Source organism: Morus notabilis, unplaced genomic scaffold, assembly GCF_000414095.1.
Source record: "Morus notabilis unplaced genomic scaffold, ASM41409v2 Scaffold413, whole genome shotgun sequence".
NCBI classification, from domain to species: Eukaryota; Viridiplantae; Streptophyta; class Magnoliopsida; order Rosales; family Moraceae; genus Morus; species Morus notabilis.
The window spans coordinates 288,853-311,322 of NW_010363912.1; the positions used below are offsets into that span (position 1 = coordinate 288,853).

Consider the following 22,470-nt stretch of genomic DNA (forward strand, 5'->3'; position numbering starts at 1 on the left):
TAGTGTGCGATGCGATGCTTGATATTAACCGGTGCCGACACAGTTGAATAGTATTGTAATACTGTTTTGAATGGTCCAAACTTCGAAATATAATATTTTCTTATGACAGCAAAACCCACGACCCAAAAGTATTGCAGTTGTCTCTCTACAATCGGAAGGGACCATCAAAAGAAAAGGACACAATCTTTTCCCAAGTCAAAGCTTCACTGGCCCACGTTCTTTGTATAATTGCATGCTGACAGCTAACAACTAGTATAATTTGGAAAGCGTTGTATTGTAGTAGTGTTGAAAACCCCGAAAGTGTATAGATTTGGCATTCAATACTTGGACTTCTATATACCATGCTAGCTAACAAAATAAGAAGACCGAAAAAAGAAAGCAAAGAAACGGCAGGCTTTTGACTCTTATACATGAGTTTCCATACAAACCAAGTCTAACTTATCCTTTTCTCTAAGCCTATTTTTTTAGTACACAGTTTTAAGATGAATTCGTATAATCCGGTATCGTAAAATCATTGCAACGTGTAAAATCGTACACCTGTATTTTTTTTCACTGATAAATGAACATAATGATCTCTTTTACTTTTCGTTGGATTGAGATGGCTTGATGCCGTTCTCAGCCAGCGCCATCTCCATCTCGTTCTTCTTCGCTTCCTCTCGAAACTTCTTGTAAATATCACTCTTGTAGAACTTCCTAGTTCTAACCACCAAGATCAAAGAAACAAGCGACCCAAACAACGCTACAGCTGCAATTATAATAAACGACAACTGAAAACACTTGACTCCATCGCAATTCAACTGTTCCCCGGCCTTCCTCACGAGTCCCTTGATTTCCATCTGCCTCTTCGCCTCCTTGTCGTACAAATGTCCCGTTAGCCTCACGTTGAGAACATACAGCCCGATCGGGCTCGCCACCGAGCCGAAGTTGTAGAGCGTCGAGTAGTATTTTAGTCCGAAAAGCTCGGAAATTATGGCGAAAAGCAACGGCCATTGCGCGCCAAAGCAGAATCCGATGATGATCGACGCGGCGTAGAGGCCACCGGAGACGTCGAAGGCGATGAGGAGGTGTCCAACGCAGGACAACAACATGATCAGTGTGAGCATAAGAGGACGAGGGAATTTGTATCTTTTGAGGAATATCTCCGAGACGAAGCCGGAGAACACCCGGCCGAGGTAATTCCATATGCTGACAAGGGAAACGAAGGTGCTAATCGTTCTTTTCGGGTATCCGAGGGAAGTTCCGATCTGTCCGAGGTTGTCTATCGCCGTCAAAGTCCCTCCGACGCCGCAAATACACGAGCAAAACAGAATCAGCATGTCCACGCTGAAGAGAGCTTGGAGAATTGTGAAGTCTTCCCCTCTGTTTGGAGGCTGGAAAACTGTTGTCCAGCAGGATGGTTCCGGTTCGGTTTCCGGCTCTGATTCCTTTTCCGTTACGGCGCCGTTTTGTGGGGGAGGAGGGAGAGATAATGATTCGGTGCGCTCGGGATCATTGTTGTTGATGTCGAATTTTTTACTTTGGTAGAGCTTATACTCTTCTAGAACGACGACGGTCATGGGGAGAAAGAGCAAGAAAATGACCATGGCGGCGCTGGCGCCGTACTCGGCCCCGGTGAAGACGACTTGTTTCTGGATGATGATCATGATCATGAGAAATCCGGCAAGGCCGAGAGAGATGTAGAGAAGGTTGTAGAAGACTTTGAGTTCGTTGGCTTGGCGGATGACCTTCATGTAGCGGATTGTACGGAGGAAGGCGAAGGAGATGGCGGCCGGCAGCCACCCAATGAGGAGGATTAAGGACTTCAAATCATCGCCGTATAAGGCGTGGTACAACTGCGTGATTATCGCGCCGCTCAGGCCGACGTAACCCTTCAGGATACCCAACACCACGCCGCGGCTCTCCGGGAAGTTCTTCACGCACGTCACCAGTGAACCTGTTTATATTCATTTCGTCCATTTTTAGTTAAATGTCATGCAATTCAATATTTGTAACGTGTTACAAAATTTCTAATTAGTAAATAGAGCTATGGCCATTAGTCATAGATGCACAAATTACCAATTAAAATCTTATATTTCTTCAATTAGTATATAAGCGGACGTATTTATATTATATGCGATTGAAACTTGTCATGCAAATCAAATGTTATAACATGTTACAAGATTTCTAGTTTTTAAATAGAGCTAAACCATGAGTCATATAACTGCAACAGAAACTTACAAAAGAGACCTTTATAATATGTCTCCTATTATTCAAGAAAGTACGAATGAAAGACTTTTTTGCTTCAAACTATATGAACAAGCATTAACCGGATTAAATTGGATTGTTGTATAACATGACCAAATATCATATACATACATATATATATATATATATTGGAAATTGTTTCATATGTACCTGTATTAGCAAAAGACTGGGAATTAGCTCCGATACATATGTAGAGGCACATGTGCCAAACTTTAGGAGTGGCGATCCGTTTCGAAACGGCCAGCCAGATCATGAAGTAACCGAAGAAGTTGAGGACGGCGCCGACGGAGAGCACCACCCACGGCGGCGTCACCTCGTTGATGAGCCCCGAGAGGACGCCGACGTTCGAGCCCAAGTCCTTAAAGAAGCTCAGCAAGTTCAGTGTCGTTTGGTCGTACCCCAAAACCTCCTTGATTTCGCTAGAGTAGAGCCCGAACATGTAGGTGGCTCCGGCCGCCGACATGATCAGTAACGACGCAAACACCATGAACCACCGCCCGGTCAGGACCTGGACAGCCAACCCCTTTGCGGTGCCCCAGCCCCCGGCGCCGGCGGTTCCTGGTCCGGCGACCACCATTTTTGAGGTGTTTTGATATGGGGAGAAAATGAGTGTTTTGTTTGTTAAGGAGAATAGTAGAACTTCGAATTAAATATACGTCATGTGTTGGGGTTTGCTTGGAGATTTGAGTCCATATATATAGACACATTAAGATATAATGATAATACCGAGACTTTGGAGTTGACTTGATATGGGTGAGAACATAAAATTGGGGGAAGAAAAATATGAAAGCGAAATTGAGGGAGTTGAAAATGGTGTAAAAGATATGAGTGAATTATATAACTATATATATGATCTTATCCACAGTCAATTATATATATTGTATTTGGATAATACAGAGAAAGACAGGAGGAACGTGACGAGGATCATGCGGGGTAAGTTATTTTTATTTTGATTGGTTTCCTTTTATAACTGTTTAGTACATGATAACTTGATTTTTGAACTCCGAAAATCGTTTAGTCTGGTCAGTGATGGAACAGCCTTTCTTTAAGCTAAAGAGCTCTTTATATTTTACTTAGCTCCCACAAATTTATTTTTTTATATTGTTCTTACTGACCTTAGAATAAGATCGAAGACGTGGGCAACATTTATCTTTACTCATTATGAAAATACTAAACTAAAAAACATTAAATAAAATAGGATTAATATTACTGGCGCCCTTAAACTTTGAGGTAATTCCCATTTTATCTCTTAATTATTTAAAACTCTCACTTTGCCTTTTGAATTTTGAATTTTGAATTTGTCCCTTTTAAGCTTTTTTATAAGAATTTACGTTAAAATCATATGAAAAAATAAGGAATTAAGTATGACTATCTGGTTTTTATCTGTTTGTTTTTAATAGATTTTCAAATAAAAAGACTATATGACTACATTACTCTTTTTTTCTTTCTATTTGTTATAATAGAAATTACAATAAAAGGGATTAAATAGAAACAATTCAAAATTTATGGGGTAAAATTATAATTTTTAAATTTATGAGGGTACCAGTAGTAATAATCCAATAAAATAAACAAGTCTCTTGAATAGGTCACGATCAGCCTCTTCAATGGAAAAGTTGTCAAAATTTAAGATGAAGATGAGAAAAGAAGACAAAAGAAGATGCGAGTTACAAACTGCTTATATTGAATTATTTCGTTTCATATGAATTAATAACGATAATAGAATGAATTTATCAAGGAAGCGTTGATTGTTGGGGTAGCTTTGTAACTATGCCTATTTTATTTAACATCTCCACTCTATAGTTCAACGCCAGTCAACTTCCATGCTTAAACTAACAGAATGATTAATTTTGTTGCGATATTGAAGGAAGCAAATATTACGTTTTGAATTTGGGGTATTACATGGTTACAAGCTCAAAATTAAATTTTAAAAAATTCGTCCCTTAAAGTGAAATGATTTTATGAAATATGTGGCAAATTATAGATACGAAATCTAATATGTATTATCTGATCCATTTTTGTGTTTAATTATTTTATGACGAAATATCTATATTTCAACGTACAAAAAGTTGGAAAATCAAAGCAAGTCACCAATCTTAAAAGGGCATTTTCTTTCCTATATTCATGCCTAATATTTGATACACTGATAATTTTTTTTTTTTTTTTTCGATTCATTTGATTACAGTAACCAAATAATATGTACTGTCTCCTTTTTTTTATTTCTTATTTTATTTTGTATCATAAAAAAAATAACAGAGGCACCGGTGGGTCTACATAGACTGACAGATGGTGGATCTGAAATTACGAGGCTTGCGTGGACACACGTTAAATAAATGTAGTGTTTAGTACGGTTGTACCCATGTATATTTTTCTTATAATACTATATATATGAATAGTCAAAATCAGAGCGAGCGTCTCCATATTCATGCCCAGTTTGAATAGTATATAACGCCGTTTAGTTTGATTTTAGATGTAATTTTATGTTATAATTTTTTATTATAATAAAAAAATTAGATGTGATTATTTATGAGAGTTTTTTACTGTAACAAAACTTGAATCGGTGAAATGAATGTGACTGTAATGTATCTTTTTTTTCTTTCTTCCTTTCTTATTTAGTCAATAATAATAATAATAATAATAATAATAATAGTAATAATAATAATAATAGTAATAATAATAATAATAAAAAAAATAAATATCCTAAACATTTTTGTTTCAAGGAGATGGCAAAAACAAAGCAAGTCATTAATCTAGAAAGGGCATTTTCTTCTTGGGACCTTATTTGATAAGTCGGTCTACCGATTGAATCAGTTTTTAATCGTTGTATTTAATCAAAATCACACTAAATTAAAAATATATATAGAACAAACATTTTTTGATAGATATATGATGGCTGAAAAATCACAAAAATTGATAATTAATTTTTCCAATCTTATGAGAGAAATTTCTTTTTCTTCCCCGTTGGCAGTAGAAAAGCGAAAGTTGAATCTAAAACGTGTTGTTTCTTTAGAATTCTTAAAAACTTATTCTTAGGCATCGTGGTGGCATCTAATTCTTAGCTCTAAACCCAAAAGTGGTGCACTTTAATTATTCTTGAAGCAAAATAAAAGGAAAACGTGGAGATATATTTGGATTCTTTTTGCACATTCTAAGATTGTGCATAATCTTTTGGTCAATAGAAGGTTAATGACTTGACATGTCTTAGGAATGAGGCACACAATGGACATGAAAGGTAACTGGCTTTATGATTTCATACTAATACACACTTTTTGTTGGCCTAACTAGGCACATCTTTTACAGTATTTTAAATCTTCTAGAGTGTGGGCAGATATAATTAGCTTGAAAATGTTCGTCGTGGCCTCAAGAAAAAATTGGAACTGTTTGCAAAGAGAAATAAATGTCAAATGTAAATTACCGCGATTATTTTATTAGGGAAATTACGAATATGTTATACCTATTAACCGACCTTTTTTCATATTAACCAACTTTTGTTTGCCAAAAAAAATATCCTATACAACATAGAATATACAACATTGCCTAGATTTAACTACCTTTTATGTCAAAGTAAAAATTGTCTGTCCGCCATTTAATTGAGATGTGCTAAATTTTTCTCAAAATCCTCTATCAATTTATTAAAGAGAAAAAAAAAAGAAAGTATTATTCATTTCATGACTCAAGTCATATTGTTACAATATTTTCTCTTACAAAAATTCAAATTTAACTTTTTTGTTACAGTGTTTTTTTCTCATATACACAATTTAAATCATGACTTAAATTGTACAAATGAACCTACTTAATTTTTATGCACCTAAAGTTTGAGTGGGATAAAAGTTAAGCTATGTTGTGGGTTGGCTCCTGTTTCGTGTGTGTGTGTGTGTGAAATGCTTATATTGTGTAAGATTTGTTAGTTTTTTTTTTTTCCCGAGAAATGACGAGTTGTGAGTTTTGTCTAGTGATATGTTGTGAGCTAAAACCAGATTTTTTCTAAAACAAAAAGAATTGTAGAAATAAAAAAAATGTGATATACTAAAATAATTCCGGTGACACAATGCATTCTGATAATTAATAACATGAAAACCACCACTACAGTCAACAATGGAACATTTTTTTTTCCTTTGGCGACCAAAATCTTTATATCACTAGTGGAGTTACCAAAAGGACGTTTGGTATGCGGTAACAATATGAATCATATATTATTTAGTTGCATAATATAAGAATATTTTCTCAAATTTCTATCGATATCATTTTATTGTGTTTGATTGTGCATAGTAAAATAATGTAACTCTTCTTATAAAATAAATAGTTTTATACATTTTAGAAACGTATTAAACCTGATTAAATTGGGTGATTACATTTTTAACACCTTAGATTTTCTTTTCAAGTATAATAAAAATACTAAAACACCATATAATTGTAAACAAAAGATACACCTCAACAAATTTTGTAATTTAATAACAAATCAAATAGATACATTTTATAAATATAAAATTAAGACGGAAAAGAAAAACGTTGGTTTTTCATGTCTCTCCTTCTTATTTTTTCTCTCTCTTTCAAACTAGATTTGGACGGAAGAGGTGGGCTAAGTGATGGGTTCACATGTCATTGTGACACTACTAGAGCTGTAAGTTTAGGTTAGGCTAAACCGGCCGGTCCTAAGCCCGTCATTGTTGGCCTTGAGCCCGAACCTGACCCGGCCCTAATCCATGGGCCGGACTAGGCCGATATATACTTTAAGCCCTAAATTATTTTCAGGCCCAGTCGGGCTGGCTCGACCTTCCCATTTTCATGGTCAATCAGGCCCGGCCTGAATATTCCCTCAAGGCCTGGGACGCTATAGAGATAAAAAAAAAAAAAAAAAAAAAGGAAAAAAATTTTTGGATTAAAAGGGGTTTCATAATTCAAGGCCTGGGGCGCTATAGAAATAAAAAAAAAAAAAAAAAAAAGGCAACAAATTATTGGATTAAAAGTGGTTTCATAATTCTTTTCCTTTTATCTTTAAGTTTTTTTAAAAAGGAACTATTTTGAAAAAGAAAATACTTGTGTATTAGTGTTTTAGGAGATTATTTGATACCTATCTAACTAAATCAATGTACTTTAATATGAGGGGAAAAAGTAAACTTTTATGTCACAATTCTCTTTTTTATTTATTTTATATCTTCCCGTGATATTATGTCATGTCAATTATTAAAATATCATATCAAATAAAAATATGTTACGTAAATTAAATATCACATAGTATATTTTTTTCACATGTAGTCTTTAAGGGTACACAAAAAGACACGAGAAAAAGGAAACACAAAAGCTAGATTAAAAAAATAAAAAGAAGAAAGTTAGGGCCCGTTTGATACATGTTTTTAAAATGGTTTTATTTTGAGTATAAAAGTAAAAATGAGATTGTTTTGAGAATCATGGGAGGACCGATTCTAAAATTCATTTGGTAAGAGATTATTTTAACTATAATAAAAAAGTGAAATCATGTTTAGTTATATTTATGAAAATTTGTTTTGAGTACACATAAATAATAATCTTAAATTTATATATTAAGTAGTTAATAATTGATAACCACTTAGCAAATAAAAATTACTATATTAGTAATATAAAAATAATGGATATATTATTATTAATATATTAGTAATTACATCATATATAATAAATTAATATGATAACTAACTAAACATGACTTTTGGTTACATAAAAATCTACTCTCAGATTCCATAAATATCATTTCATTATGTTTTGTTGTGCACAATAATGTAATGTAACCCTTCTTATAAAATAAATAGTTTTAAACATTTTAAAAACCAATTAAAGCTGGTTAAATTAGGTGATTATATTTTTAACACTTTAGATTTTCTTTTCAAATACTATAAAAAACTAAAAAACATAAATTTTAAAAAAAAAGAGAAATGCTAGCCTCACTCTTTTTGTCACTCTCTATATTTACTTTTGATATATGAACTCCACTAACATGATATATTATTATATTTAATAGTGTTTTTAAAATGGCTAGGAGAATGTAGTAAATAGCAGATTTTTGAAACTAAATTAAATAAATAGCATATTTTAAAACTATTTAAAATAAATAATAATTTACCACATAAATATTTTACAACTAGTAAAAAGGAGTTTTTAAAGCTTGAGAAATCAAATTGAAATATGACCTTAAAATTAACTCAGAATATCCCATATATTTACTATTTGGTCTTCAATAGCATCAAGAAACTCAAGATAGAATTGTAGGCGATAAGGCAAGCATGTTGCTTGGTGCTACCTAGCACCACAAGGCCACTCCTCTATATCTTTCACGTACGCACAACACCTGTACAAAATATACATAAAACAACTTGTAAACAAACAACAAATAAAGAAAAACTACTTGTCTTCTTCAACCAAAATATAAGTGGACAAAAAAAAATCAAGGGTCGGCCTCCATTTGCCCTCTTAATCATGTCAATATAGCAATGTCCCCCCAGACCCACCATTATTTTGGATTGTTCTCAGCTTCTTCAACCAGTGTCCGACTCAAAGCAAGTGATGCACGGTATTGACCTTTGATGACATTTGAATTTGATAAACATGGTAATAACACAAGATGAATATAATAACAAAGATAATAGTCAATTGGCACAGTGGGGGTTAATTGTCATATATATTGCATATGATCAGTGGGCACAATGGCCGGAAATGTTTCGATTTGTTTATAAATTATTTTGAGAGGAAATAAACATGAAAAATGCATGCTTGAATTAAAACTGCTTTTCTAGAGAGTACTTTTTTTAGACTTTAGCTTATTTTGGAGTCCACCGGAAAATATTAAAAGTAGCTAAGAGTGACAAGATTTTATGTCACGTCCCAACGCGCCATAATGGAGGTTACAAGTGAAATGTATGCGATATATTTGGGAGGAAAATAATAGTAAAAATAGTTTTTTTAAAAAAATAAAGAAGATCGGAAACAATATTAAAATAATATTCCAAGTTTTCTGTCACTTTCATGCAGCAAGTTGGAGTTTAATTGTTGGAGCCATGGCAGATTAATTAATGTTTCTAATAAAAAAAAACTAATCCCTAATTCCAGTGTCATCAGTCGTGATCGATTAATTTGTTCTTAATTAATAAGCATACTAATAATTATCATATGCATACCCTAATCATAAATATGTTATGAGTTTCAGTTCATGATAATGTCATGAGTCCTGACAGTTTAATTTTCATTTTAGTGAGCCTACTTAATACTTGTCCTTATAGAAACAAATCGACCAATATGAGTTGGGGAAAAATTAGAGGAAAAAAAAAAAGAAAGGAAAAAGCTTATTAATTTTTGTTTAATTAGCTTTTTGATACTAATATATCCGCGCACACATATATATAGACGAGTTTTTAATACCGTTTCTATGATGCGTAATGACTATACATTTTCATGGTATACCAAATAATTTCATAAATAAGAGTGATGTGTATTAATTAATATGCCTCTGGCTTGTCAAATCTAATATTGTCAATAAAAAACTATGATAAAATAAAGGAAATGGAAAAGAACCATGTATTGACGGCAAATCTACAAATTTCAACAAATTAAAGGATTGTTAATTTTTTGGAGGCTTGCTTTCAACAAGTGAGACATGATGAAGAAAGAATCTATCATATTCAAAATGCTCGTAATTGCTCACTACCTAATTGTTACTGTAATATTCTATATGACATGAGTATTGCTTAAAGGTATTGCGTATCATGAGGTGTACAATTAACAATTAAATTATTCTTAAAATGGGACTAAATGTGTGACACGTGCTTTCAAAAATTCAAATACATCTAATCTAATTCTAGCTTTTGAAGCATATGTTCTTATTCCTAATAATTAAGAACTTCATTTAAATATATGATTACCAATTTGGTTGAATATTGGAGTGTCTTCCATATAGAGGTAAACTATTTAACTATCATGTTTTGTTTGAAAGGTTTAACCTAAATATAGAGGATGTAAATGTGATTTTAGTGTCCCACACCCAATATATATATATATATATATATATAAATATATATTTCTACCAATGGATATACCCAAAATTGCTTCTCACAAACAAATCTAACAGAAGTTTTCAAAACCACGGATCATGAGTGTTTTATAAGTGCCGAATCTACAAGAGAGATATTTTTGTTATAAAACTAAAGGTGGCGAACAAAATAAAAGCATATTTTAAGAATAACCTTTTGAAAAATTTGTAAAACAAGCTCATAACATCATGGAATATCACCTTTACATTGATTCTAATCAGAACAGATTAATATATAATTAGCCGTTTGAAATTAGTCTCATTATTAATTAAGGTTAGTCAGGATAATCAATAATTGAAGTTAATTGCCAGCAATCAAACTACTTATAACATTATGTCAAACATCACATTGACACTTGGAAAACAAATGAGAAGCTATTGGATTGTTATTATTGGCTATTCAAATGCCCTAAGTAACGGACCGCCCTAGAGTTGACTTGTCCTCCCGTTGGAATTTCCTAATCATCAGATTAGTTAGCCGTTAAAACCGGTAAATATAGCTAAATTAATGTAACAATATTGAGCACTACATAACGAGTCCTTGAGGCCCCCTCCTTTTTTTTATGGGTTCAAATTAAAAACTTGAGTTTTAAAGTGTATTTATATGAGAGAAAATAATATAATAAAAAATTAAATTTAAATTTTTATAAAAAAAATATATATTATAATAAAAATTTGAGTTATAATTCCCGCAAAAATAACGATAAGTTTATTCAATGAGTACGGTCTAAAAAGATTGATTAATTGATTGATAGAGTTTGTGAATAATATAATAACATGAAGAAGTATTTGGGGTACCATCGGTAATAAGAAGATTGAGACTCATTTTCTATTAGTAAATGCAGTGCTACATTTTATTATATAGCAGATATACTAATAAGTCTTTCTTTTCGCCTAGAGATACTAACAAGTACTTTATGACCAGATATAGATTTAGTGTAATTATTAGGTAAGTGGTTTTATGTGTATATATATAAAACTACTTACCTAATAATTACGCAAAATATATATATTAGATAATGGTGTGAATATATATATATATATATATATTTGTTCTTTTTAGTGCTTTATAAAAGAAGCACCTGTGGAAATTAACTAGTTTGTAAACAGCTGTTTATTAATAGGCTTAACCTAACCTAATATTATGCTACAATAACGGTCATAATTGAAATATCCATTTTTTTTTTTTTTTGCTCATTATTGTAATCAGTTGAATTTTATATAGATACTGAAATATTTTATCGTGAATTAATTGTTTATAAGCCGAGAAATAGAGGGCTTGTTCTTTTAGAGTTTAACTTGAGTATAATTCTTGAGTTGAATTTGAGTTATAACTTGAGTTGAACTTGTAACTTGAGTTTGTGTTTGGTTATGTACATTTGAGTTATGGTTTGAGATAAGAATCTTTTTGAGTTTGTGTTTGAGTGAGTCAAAACTTGAATTTGTATTTAGATAGTATTTAAATAAAAACTCAATGCTGATGAAAAATTTTAATAGGGTATATGGGTCGGGTTTTATTCGTCTTTTCGTTGTCAACGCATAGAAAAAAAATCTTATCAATCAGAATTAAAACGAAAAAGTTATAGCATTTTTAAGAATATAAAAAATATTGTTCATTAATTTGAGTTCGAGTTTCTGAACTCAAGTTAAAGGGAAAACTTGAACTCGAGTTTTAGTCATAAACTCGAGTTTGAACTCGAGTAAAGTTGTAACTCGAGTTACATTTTTTTAAGTTTTTCACCCAAAAGAACAAGCCCAGAATCTTCCGATGGGCCTCTAACTAACCAAATAAAATGTAAATAAAGCTTGCTTAATCTGCCTCCCTCCATAATTAATTTACTCAAACAAGATTTAAGAAATTAATTCATTAAAGAAGTACAGCTCAGTTAAGATTTATACTAATAAGGTATACTGGCGTATAGAATATAGGTCTACTCATATACATCTTCCACACGACATTAAAAACATCACTTTCCTTAGGTGTATAATTAAGCATTAACACATGAAACTAAGAAAATGATAACTAAATGAACTAGAGCCAAATAACTGAAAATTATCGTCATCAAATCATCGATTTCAAAGATTATATAGGAACCTTTTCTCTGCTTGTGGGGATATACAATTGAATAGAAAATTCAAACAAATGACTCCAAGAAATTGAGATTCCACCGCATGGAGTTTTGTCAGTATATTGGAGTCAATTTAAAGACTATAGCTTCCCTAAAAAAAAAAAAGCCTATTTTTATCACTTTAAATACACACTCTGCCACAATTTGTCTTATAAATTTGAATTCGTTGAATATTCTTTCTTTTATTTTTGTTTTCATTTGAAACATATATTTAAAATATTTAATTACTAATTTTATTACAGACAGATGATCCTTGAAATATCCTTAGCTGGAGGGGAATCCTTATTGGCAACTTGTTTTTTTGGGTACCCAGTTCCATATATATATATATATATATATATATCTATCAATATCTATATATATATCAATATATATATATATATATATATATATATGATAATGGCTACCTTATCTACGGCAATAGGCTTCTAAGTTGACAATGGAATGTGTTTATAAAGGCAAAAAACTTTGAGCAGAATCGGATGCAATCGACGCGGTGCATGCTATTACAGACATGTATAGTATAGTCGACATTTTAACTATTCATATTTCTGAAAATGTTTTATTGTGTTCTAATTTTTTCCATCTTTTATTAGTTGCTTTGCACACAACGATTTACCAAATGATTAATAGAGTTTCTGGTCTCCATTAATAATAATAATAATAATAATAATAATAATAATAATATATTTTGAGGTAAATATTACAGTGCCTTCTTTTTTTTTTCCCCCTCTTAGATAGATGATGTGCGGCTAAAATCTCAACTATTGAATAAGACTTGAAAATTATATTGTATATATTGAGATTTACCACGTGGCAGCTGACAACTTTTTTTATTGTAAGGGTTTATGTCATTTTTCTTCCTGTTTCATTATTTATGCCTCATTTATTTTAACGATTTAAGTTTTTAATTTTAAATTTTTACAGTTAAAAGCTCTAAAAAAATGTCACATCTAACTTTTTCTGCTACAGTAAAAAACTCTTAAAAAATATCACATCTCAACTCGAATTAAAAATTTAAATCTACGAAGTGAACGAGGCCCAATGACTTAAAAAATTTTAAAGGTGATATCGTTCTACCAATATCTTGAAAACGGAATTGAAGATTTTCGTCGAAGTTGTGCTGAAATGATCAGTGGGGAAAAATAATATAAATATAACGGATTGCTTAACAACCCACCCAACTTGATCCTCCAACCTCAGCTTCCTTTTCTCCATTCAATAGAAAACATAAAAGGTAAAAAGCAAAAAAGAAAAGAAAAGGACAAGGGTTTTTTTTTTTTTTTCCTTTTATCTTTTTTCTTTTCTTTCCCTTTTTTTTTTTGGCCTTTTTTTTTCTTTTTTTTTTTTTTTTTGGGGGGCTGTTGTGGGGAAATTTTTTTGAAAGGATAACTAACTACAGGTAGATCTTGGTACGAAGATTTAAATTAAAGTGATTTTAATCATGATTTTAAAATCAGAATCATGATTCAAGATTTTAAGTTTAAATTATGATTTAAAATTATGAGTTTGAATCACCTTGAATCAAGAAAGGGTGTTTTAGAGTCATGATTTGAGCTATTTTAAAACATCACATTAAATTTTAAATCATGATTCAGAATCATTTGATCCAAACACTAATTCAGAATCAAGATCCAGAATCATGATGCTGAATCCATCTACCAAACGCACTCTTAATTTCATGGACAATTTTCCAATTTTGATGCTCTCATGAGATCAATAAAGTCAACTACCAGAGGTCCAGAAGTATCAGGCACTGTTACGTTTCAATACTTTGCTTTTAGAAGGTTGGAAAAGGAAGACAACGATTGGAAGAAGGAAAATTTAAAAAGGATATTGGACTAGAAAGCAAGTGAATCTCTTCTCTTATTGTCCACTTCTTATTTTTCTTTTCTATATATGTATATCCTTTTCAGATATGGACAGAAAAGAAAAACATGCCCTTCTAGATACATAAAATAATATTCTCACACAAGGGCAGGAATTGAGTCCATGCGTTCACACAATGAAAGAGAAACCAAAAAAAAAAAAAAAAAGTAGTAAATAGTATGATGTATAAACATACTTGAACTTAGTTTTGGACCTTAAAGAAGTGTCAGAGTCCGTTTGTTGGGTGGGGCCACACATTCGTAAATGACTCTTTAAAATAAAGACATGAACGTATAATACTTAAGTTGAATTCTTAAGTCTGATTCAGAACTGAGTCTCTCTCATCAGTTGTAATTTTTAAATCGAATAGTTGCGTCACTCCTACATACTAACCAAAACAAAAGCATATTAAATATTCCCTATTCAAAGTTAATCAAATTCGTCTTTTTTATAACAATGTAATGGAGTATTTGAAAATTAGAAAAAACTAGTCAAATTATCAATGTAGAAATCAATTTGTTAATGAACATATAAGCTTTACTTACACGACAGATAATGTGATAGCAAGTCAAACTACTCAAGTTTTGGAAATAAGAATTTGTCTACCATTGAAATAGCTAGGTCGAAAGATGTAACTTCAATAGTATATATTCCCCTTCTTTGCGTGATAACTTGTACAACCAAATTGCATTAATTCCTCTTGTTTCGAAGGATGGCTCTAAGGCACCACGTCACCACTTTCATACATATATACATTCATATAAACGCTTGAGTTTACATATGTTCACATATATTATTGTACAAATTATTTGCAAAATATATAGTTTTTCCCTTCAAGAAATGGTTTAAGACGAGTAAATAGTGAAGTTTGACCATTAATCTCTGCAAAAAGTCCAATCGATTTTATAAATTACAAACTATATGAAATTAATGAGGTTTTCTTTTACTGTACCACTAAAAACCACAGTTCAATGGAAGTTGGACAAAATTTTCTTCCTCATCTTCTAGTCTTATTCCCCCTTTTTTTTTTTTTTTTCTCCTTTTCAATCATCATATGAAAAGTTTTTGGGGCAATATACTAAACCACGAAAAGGTTGGAGAGCAATTATACTATATACTCTTAAATATCGTGATGACCTGTATTGTATTTAGTCAATATTTCAAAATTTTGTTTCATCCAAATACGACATTTTATCCTAAGTTCCTTTTTTCTAATACAAAGAATCAAAATGTTTTTGTAAAAGATTTATTTAAAAAAAAAAGTCAAAATTTGAGAAATACAATATGCGGCCTAAATTATATCTAGCCAAATATTATCTTAAAGATCACTTGCAAAATTAAAACTCTATAACCAAACAAACAACACTCCCTCAGCAACTCAGTTGGGAAAAACATTTCATACTTTGGAGGAAACATTTGTTAGACAGAGTACTATAAAGACATAACATTAATTAAACATAGTCGAAGATTATGAAACCACGAGATCATACCTGTTCATTGTGGACATAAGATTGCATTTGTAGTGGGGTTTTAAGAGCACTGAATATCCAATTGTTGAAAAGAAGAATCGTTGACTACATTATTTGGTTTCAAAAGAGGGGAATGCCATTGGCGTAATGGGTGTTGGAAGTTCGGAGGGCACTGGGCGAAGCAAAGTTGTGCCTACTAGATCAAGACTGCCATTTTTTGGACAATCCGATCTATTGAATCTGCTCACAGGGCAGATATTGGTGTCACAGAAACATGGCAAAATACATGAGGCTTTGCTGCTAAGCGAGGGAGTGAGAACAATAAAGAGAGGGATGAGGGATGAGCCGATGACGGTCGGGGAGAAGATAACGGCGGCTGCAGAGAGGATGACGCCTTGGTGTTTTCGGTTTGAGTACGAATTTTCCTTGAGAAAATGAAAATTCGTAGGTTAAAAAAAATAAATAAATAAATATAAAACACAATTTTTAACCATCACATTTTCACCGGGCTCTGTTATAAACTATAATACCTAATTTAAGCTGTGAATATCAACTAGATTTTAAGCTGATATTTATCTAATAGGTATTATTTTACTTTTATCTGAATTGAAATTTGAAACCATGTCGAATTTGATTTGATTCTTAAAAACTGTTAACAATAGGTAAAGACGCTTGTAATGGTAAAAGCATACTTGAATTATCAATTGAAAAGCAAGCAACGTTTATAAAATCTAAAGAAGCTAAACTTGCTTGTCAAACAGCAAAGTAAAAAAAGGAGCAGAAGCATCTATTCAATCGACTCCACAAACTGAACATTATAAGAGATTAAAACAGAGTAAACACCAGTTGAAAAAGCATCCATCAATCCTCGACTATATTGTACGTTCAGTGACCTACTAACGATCAAAACCACATTCCTACCTTAATGATGTATGTTGTTACAAAGTTCTGAATAAGAATTTAACAAGCCACTAGTAGCGGTCAAAGGAAGATGGTCGACCTCCCCTGTTAGGGCGGTCATAAGGATCAGGCCTACTCCGGTAACTTTTTCCCTCGTTACGAGCTGGCCCTCCACTTCCATACCTGTCCCCACCTCGTGGGCCACCGTCTCTATCAAAGCCCCTATCTTTACCATAACCATTTAGTGGGTACCGATCAGCACTGTTGTACCTATCATTTGCAAACCGATCGCCTGGTTGGTACCTGCAGTATTGCAAGTGCAAGTGAGAGATGATAGTGCATACATGGTCAATATATATATTCACCTGGAAATGGAACAAACTAAACAGCAACTACTTTGACAATATTTTCTCAGAACCCTCTTGTACCTGTCACTGCCATAGCGATCACGGCTCCCATATTTGCTGTCCCTGCTGTCAACACGATCCCTCTCCCCATAGCGCCCTGCATCATAACGGTCATCCAAATATCGATCACGATCTCCTCCAAAGCGATCCCCGCGCCCACTAGCACCTCCAAAGCGATCCCCAAAGCGCCCTCCACCTCGACCACCACCAGCCGATGGGCAATCTCGTGCCCAATGTCCTGGACGCCCACACTTGAAGCAATCATCTTGCCCTACAGATCTATCCCCTCCCCCATAGCCTTTCCTGCCACCAGATGAGTAGCTCCCCCTATAACCATGGTCTGCATCATCGTCACCCATTTTCGGTTGGGCCTTGTTCACAGAGATAATCCGATCACCAAACTCCCTTCCATGCATCTCCCTAATTGCATCTTCCATTCCCCGACGATCTCCAAATGTAATAAACCCAAATCCACGGGGACGGCCAGTATCCCTTTCCATCATGATCTACACAAATACCACACTAGCGTGACTCATGCCAAGCAATAACAGAGAAACAACTAATACCAAGAAATGTCATAATTATTCAGCAAGCACTATCTGAACAGACCAGCAAGGCAAAGTTTTATCATGAACAATACAATCACAAAAACATGGAATATAGTTAAGTTCTCATCGTGAATATCAAAGAAAACAGAACCTCATACAAAACAACAACTAATTCCTACGACATAAAATTTCAGAGAACAACTCACTCTCAAGGAAAACTTGCACAAAAATAAAAATCTTAAATGGCGAATACAAGTGATCAGTAAACAAAATAAGCACAAAGAAATGAAAATTTATAAGAGATTTAAGGGCCAGAAAAAGAGACAATAAAGAAACTACTAAGTAACTAACTAGATTTCCTTTGCATTGACAATTACAGAGGTAAAGGATCAAAAAGAAAGGTTCTACATGAAAATCTTCCTGCTCCCCAAACCAACAAAGAAACAAGCAGAACTCAAATCAACGCCCATGAGTTTCCAACATGGCATCAGCAGTATATTTGGAAGGATGTCTCCATGCATAATATCAAGCACAAGCACAACTAAATATCGTTGCATGGAACAATCTGAAGAACAACCTAGGTTAGTTCTAATAGTACTAAACGAGCAAGAATAAAGAACACCCTTATTTCTCGTGCATAACACATGTTCTGCATTCACAACCATGTTGAGGACATGATACAGTATAATAGCTTACTCAAAATTCCAAAGGGGAAAAGAAAGAAGTAATACAATGTCACGTAACTTCACTACAAAATGCTGATATGAAACAAAGTTCAATGGCAAAACCATGAAATAAGGAGGAATATGAGTTGTGTTGAAAATTCATTTAAGAGGAATTCATCAATGTTACTGACAGGAAAATAGTATTGAAAACTTGAGTCAACTGTTGATGTCTACATACAACACTTTACAGGTGAATCAAAATTTAATACATGATCACTTACTTTTTTTCTTTTTTTTTTTTGTTACAAGGATCAGTGTTATGTCTTTCATAATTGAAAGAAACAGAAGACTACTATACATGACCTCCAACTTTAATTCTCAACAGAATCCAAGATACCAGAGGAGCACGGACCAAAAACCATGGCTTCAAACCTCATACAACTTTCAAACTCACGACTGCGACATGGATTGTCAAAAGAATCCACGAAGTTCAGGATCTCCAATCCAGCATAAACTGATAAGTAAGGCTTCTAACATAAGACCATTTTCGTAACAGCAATAGATGATAGCCTTCTATAGGTTTAATTACTAGTCACAGAAAAGAACATAAGATACATATCAATCAAGGGCCCCTCTTGCAATCGAAACATCAAACTCCCCAAAGAGAAAATGTTAAAAATAGGGCGGATAAAGACGTCCTAGCAGTTACTGATATATTTAGGATACATGCTGACAAAGAGGCAACTTTCAACTTCTCCACTTCCGAGATTATAGCTCAAAATTTTCACTGATTCTGTTGCCTTCATGAACATTTACAAAACAAGCAAAGTGACGGAAAAGAGTTGATCAAATACGGCCAAGAGACGACTGCTTTGTCCAAGAATCTGAATTATGACATGCTAATAACAAAAAGGATGAAAATTATGAGAACTTCCAAGTAATCTGCCTCGATAAAACTCTAACTCGTGAAAACATACTCTATCACAAAATCTACTACAGTGAAGATCTGTTAGTCAGCAATCAGCATAACACCAGAAAGTTTACTTCCGCCCTTCGCTAACATCATCAGAAATTAGGACAAAAAGGCATGGACAGACTGGTTTGCGCAACTAAGAAAACGCAGACTCAAGCTTTCGGCCCTTAAACCAAAAGATCAAACCAATGCATCAGGAGCAAGAATTCCAGTTCACCCTCCAGGTTCATGTGATGAGTGAAAGCTGTAAGATAAAAACAAAGCAAAGAGGATCTAGGAAGCAAGTGAACAGTGATCTTCTCCAGACAATCTGGCAGCCAAACCTCAATACTGTTGCCTGTACTCCACCCTGTTCTAAGCTGCCTGTGCTCCACCTTCCCGGCTATGCGAGTTGTCCCTCCAAAAAATAAAGTGAACTACTACAGAATCACTTGGGTTGGAAAATGGTTTCTCAATAACGACACTCACCAAAATTTGTTGGTGTTGAATATCAAGTCAACAATACAACCACATGTACGTAAGAAAGCATAACTATACAGTTTTCATTGTTGAAGCTAAAGCTGAACACTGCCATATGCAATAGTATTCTCAAAAGAACACAAGTCTGGATCGTGAGGAGAGTCAAATGACCTGAAGTAGTTTTACGTTGTCCACTCACATACACACCAAACTGATGTAATATAAGATGTAAAAGGTGATGTCCCTAGGCCCCGTTACAGGATGTAAAAAACCTCTAGCCTTCTCAGAAGTAGAGATATATACAAGCAACCCCTCAAATAATCCGACCAACACTTCAAGACCAACAATGACAATGATCCTGAACAAATTAACCCATTTAAACAGCAATATTAACCGTGTTACGACGAATCAATAAATAAGCCAAAGCACTTGAAAGATGAATTTTTTACTAACAAGAAGGGGAAAAAAGAAAGAAACTCAGACAACTCCGGCCTCCATGTTAGCATATAAAAGGAGCTCGTTGCTATTTAGTGGCAGACAAGAGTCACCACCTCAGGCTACCTGAACCATTCAAAACATATCTATCTTGGTTCCAAACCCCTCTGAATATACATGTAACCTCACTCAAGCTTGGTGCCATGCAACACATATCCAACCTGATTCAAAAAATTTGCGCATTAAATCAGAAGTTCAAAAAATTAAGCTTGATATGTCTTCCACACCCCTGGGACTAAATGGTCAAACATCAGGCAGTTTACATCTCTTAAGATACAAGTTACACCAACACAGCTTCAGAATGCGGGAGGGCTTTAAGAAATCCTAATACGTTACAGAGTAACAAATGATGTTAAGGAAGTAGACCAGATCCTGGATGTTCCAGACAAATAACACAAGGGCATGCAATCTATCAGTCAAGAGCAGGCACCCTCCAGCTAAAGAATCTTCCACCCAAAGCCCACACAAAACCTTAACAATTAAGTTTTAGTCCCACAACTGACCATATGAGTGTTTTCTTTTAGTCGGGAAAATGCAGATAATCTTTCCAGAAAACAAGTAGCATTACTAAACTATCACTCAGCATAAATCAATTAAATCACCCCCATCATTTGACTTGCTGATTCCAGCCCATTCCTAAAGACTAAGCTCCACGTAAAAATTATGATTGGATTTCTCTTGTTAATCTCAACCACAGCTCATTTCATGACTTGAAGCTCTTATTCTGCAAACTAAGATGAGACATAATCAGGTACTAACTTTTACTGCCTTCCCTGAATCTCATTCCCCCTGCGAGATAAGATCCTCTTATCTGAATAATTCTTGTCTGGGACGACTCAAGATAATCATCTGCTATAATCTAACCACAAAATCACATGTGTGTTTCAGCAACTTGCTGCAGTCATCCCATAAAAACATAACTTAAAAAACCAATCTACAGCACCTCGGAAGATCATAACCGGCAATCCGGGAGTCAAGAAAACAAATAAGAAATATTAATATCAGTAGTAGAAAACTCGAGAATCTAAAACTTGACCCCAAAAATAGACCCTAGATCAATGAAAAATAATCACTTGAACTTCAATGTGGAAACCCTAATTCCCTTGTTTTTACAACAGATGCTCCTTTCAAGACCGAATGGGAGTTTAAAATAAATAAACAAGTATAAAAGAATGAAAGTAAAACAATCTGCAATCCCAAAAAGTTAACTAGCCAGACACTTTGCAACACCACGAGAAAGAAAATAAAAAATGACATGAAAGTGGGATCGCAAGATTCTAATCCCCACAAAAAAAAAAAAAAAAAAAAAAAAAAAAAAAAAAAAAAAAAAAGGGGAAGAAGACTAATCCAAAATTATGCAAAAACTATTCAAAGTTATACGAAAATCGACTAAAACAGCATGCTCGCTACGGCAATTACTGGAATTTCCATGAGGTAAAATGAATTTCAGTTGTTTTCTTTATATAACAAAGGGAAACATCTGAAACTAATTTGGAAATTTGCTTCAAATTCTCGGGAACCAAACAGATGAGAAAATGCACATAAACAAAATAATTAGTCAAATAAAAAAAAATTACAAAAAAAAAAGAGTACCTGAGCTTCAAGGACTTTGCCGAAACGAGCGAAAGCATTTTCAAGCTGACGCTCAGTGACGTTCCAAGACAAACCTCCAACGAAAATTCGGTAGTCTTCCTTCCCAGCCATCACTCGCTCTCTCACTACTCTCTCTCTCTCTCTCTCTGCTCTGAATACCAGAGAAAAAGAAACTCAGCCAAACGGAAAGTCACCAACAACCCAAAAAAAAAAAAAAACAGAGAGAGAGAAGAAAAGTGAGAGATGAACTCTGATAAGAGTGGTTTTACCAGCGTCCTGCGATGTTCGAATTAAAGGGTTTTGAAACCAAACCCTAACCGACTTTTTTTCTTTTTTTTTTTTTTTTGAGGGGAAAAAAAAAAAACGGCAACCCTTCTTTTGGGGTAGTGTCCTGCTTTTGATATTTACGGTAGATATTTTTTTTCAGTTTTTTCAAAAAAAAAAAAAAAAAAAAAAAAAAACACACACCGAAACAAATATTTTGGTGGGACTTAGAGGGTAGGTTATTCTACTTCACGTGTGGAAACTGTCATTTTTAATCTTTTTTTATAAATAATAAATCTATACGTCCAATACAAAATTGCTCTGGTGTAATTAAGACCGTTAAAAAATTAATGTAACAGTAAAAATATAATTTCTATAACCCTCTTCATCATAAATACACAATTT

At 33.4% G+C, this 22,470-nt stretch overlaps 2 protein-coding genes across 2 annotated transcripts; both read right to left on the bottom strand.

Annotated features, from left to right (window-relative positions):
• Positions 1-250: 250 nt before the first annotated feature.
• Positions 251-3,042, bottom strand: LOC21400048 (protein NUCLEAR FUSION DEFECTIVE 4). The gene is made up of 2 exons (XM_010105215.2): positions 2,395-3,042; positions 251-1,933 (listed from the first exon to the last, which is right to left on the bottom strand). Exons 1-2 carry the CDS (start codon positions 2,819-2,821, stop codon positions 579-581), a joined length of 1,782 nt encoding a protein of 593 aa, XP_010103517.1. The 5' UTR covers positions 2,822-3,042; the 3' UTR covers positions 251-578.
• A 13,411-nt stretch (positions 3,043-16,453) lies between these two features.
• Positions 16,454-22,151, bottom strand: LOC21400050 (glycine-rich RNA-binding protein RZ1C). Its single transcript, XM_010105217.2, has 4 exons — positions 22,071-22,151; positions 21,802-21,952; positions 17,090-17,574; positions 16,454-16,964 (listed from the first exon to the last, which is right to left on the bottom strand). The coding sequence occupies exons 2-4, from the start codon at positions 21,910-21,912 to the stop codon at positions 16,733-16,735; spliced, it is 828 nt and encodes a 275-aa protein (XP_010103519.1). The 5' UTR covers positions 21,913-21,952; positions 22,071-22,151; the 3' UTR covers positions 16,454-16,732.
• Between the last annotated feature and the right edge of the window lie 319 nt (positions 22,152-22,470).

What these genes read in the sequence shown, in the direction of transcription:
- LOC21400048 (XM_010105215.2), bottom strand. Translation starts at nt 2,821, where the DNA reads ATGGTGGTCGCCGGACCAGGAACCGCCGGCGCCGGGGGCTGGGGCACC. An exon ending in CCAGTCTTTTGCTAATACAG is followed by an intron (nt 1,934 to 2,394) that starts GTACATATGAAA and finishes GAATATAAACAG; the next exon opens with GTTCACTGGTGACGTGCGTG.
- LOC21400050 (XM_010105217.2), bottom strand. Translation starts at nt 21,912, where the DNA reads ATGGCTGGGAAGGAAGACTACCGAATTTTCGTTGGAGGTTTGTCTTGG. An exon ending in GCAAAGTCCTTGAAGCTCAG is followed by an intron (nt 17,575 to 21,801) that starts GTACTCTTTTTT and finishes GTATTTGTGTAG; the next exon opens with ATCATGATGGAAAGGGATAC. An exon ending in GATCGCTATGGCAGTGACAG is followed by an intron (nt 16,965 to 17,089) that starts GTACAAGAGGGT and finishes GCAATACTGCAG; the next exon opens with GTACCAACCAGGCGATCGGT.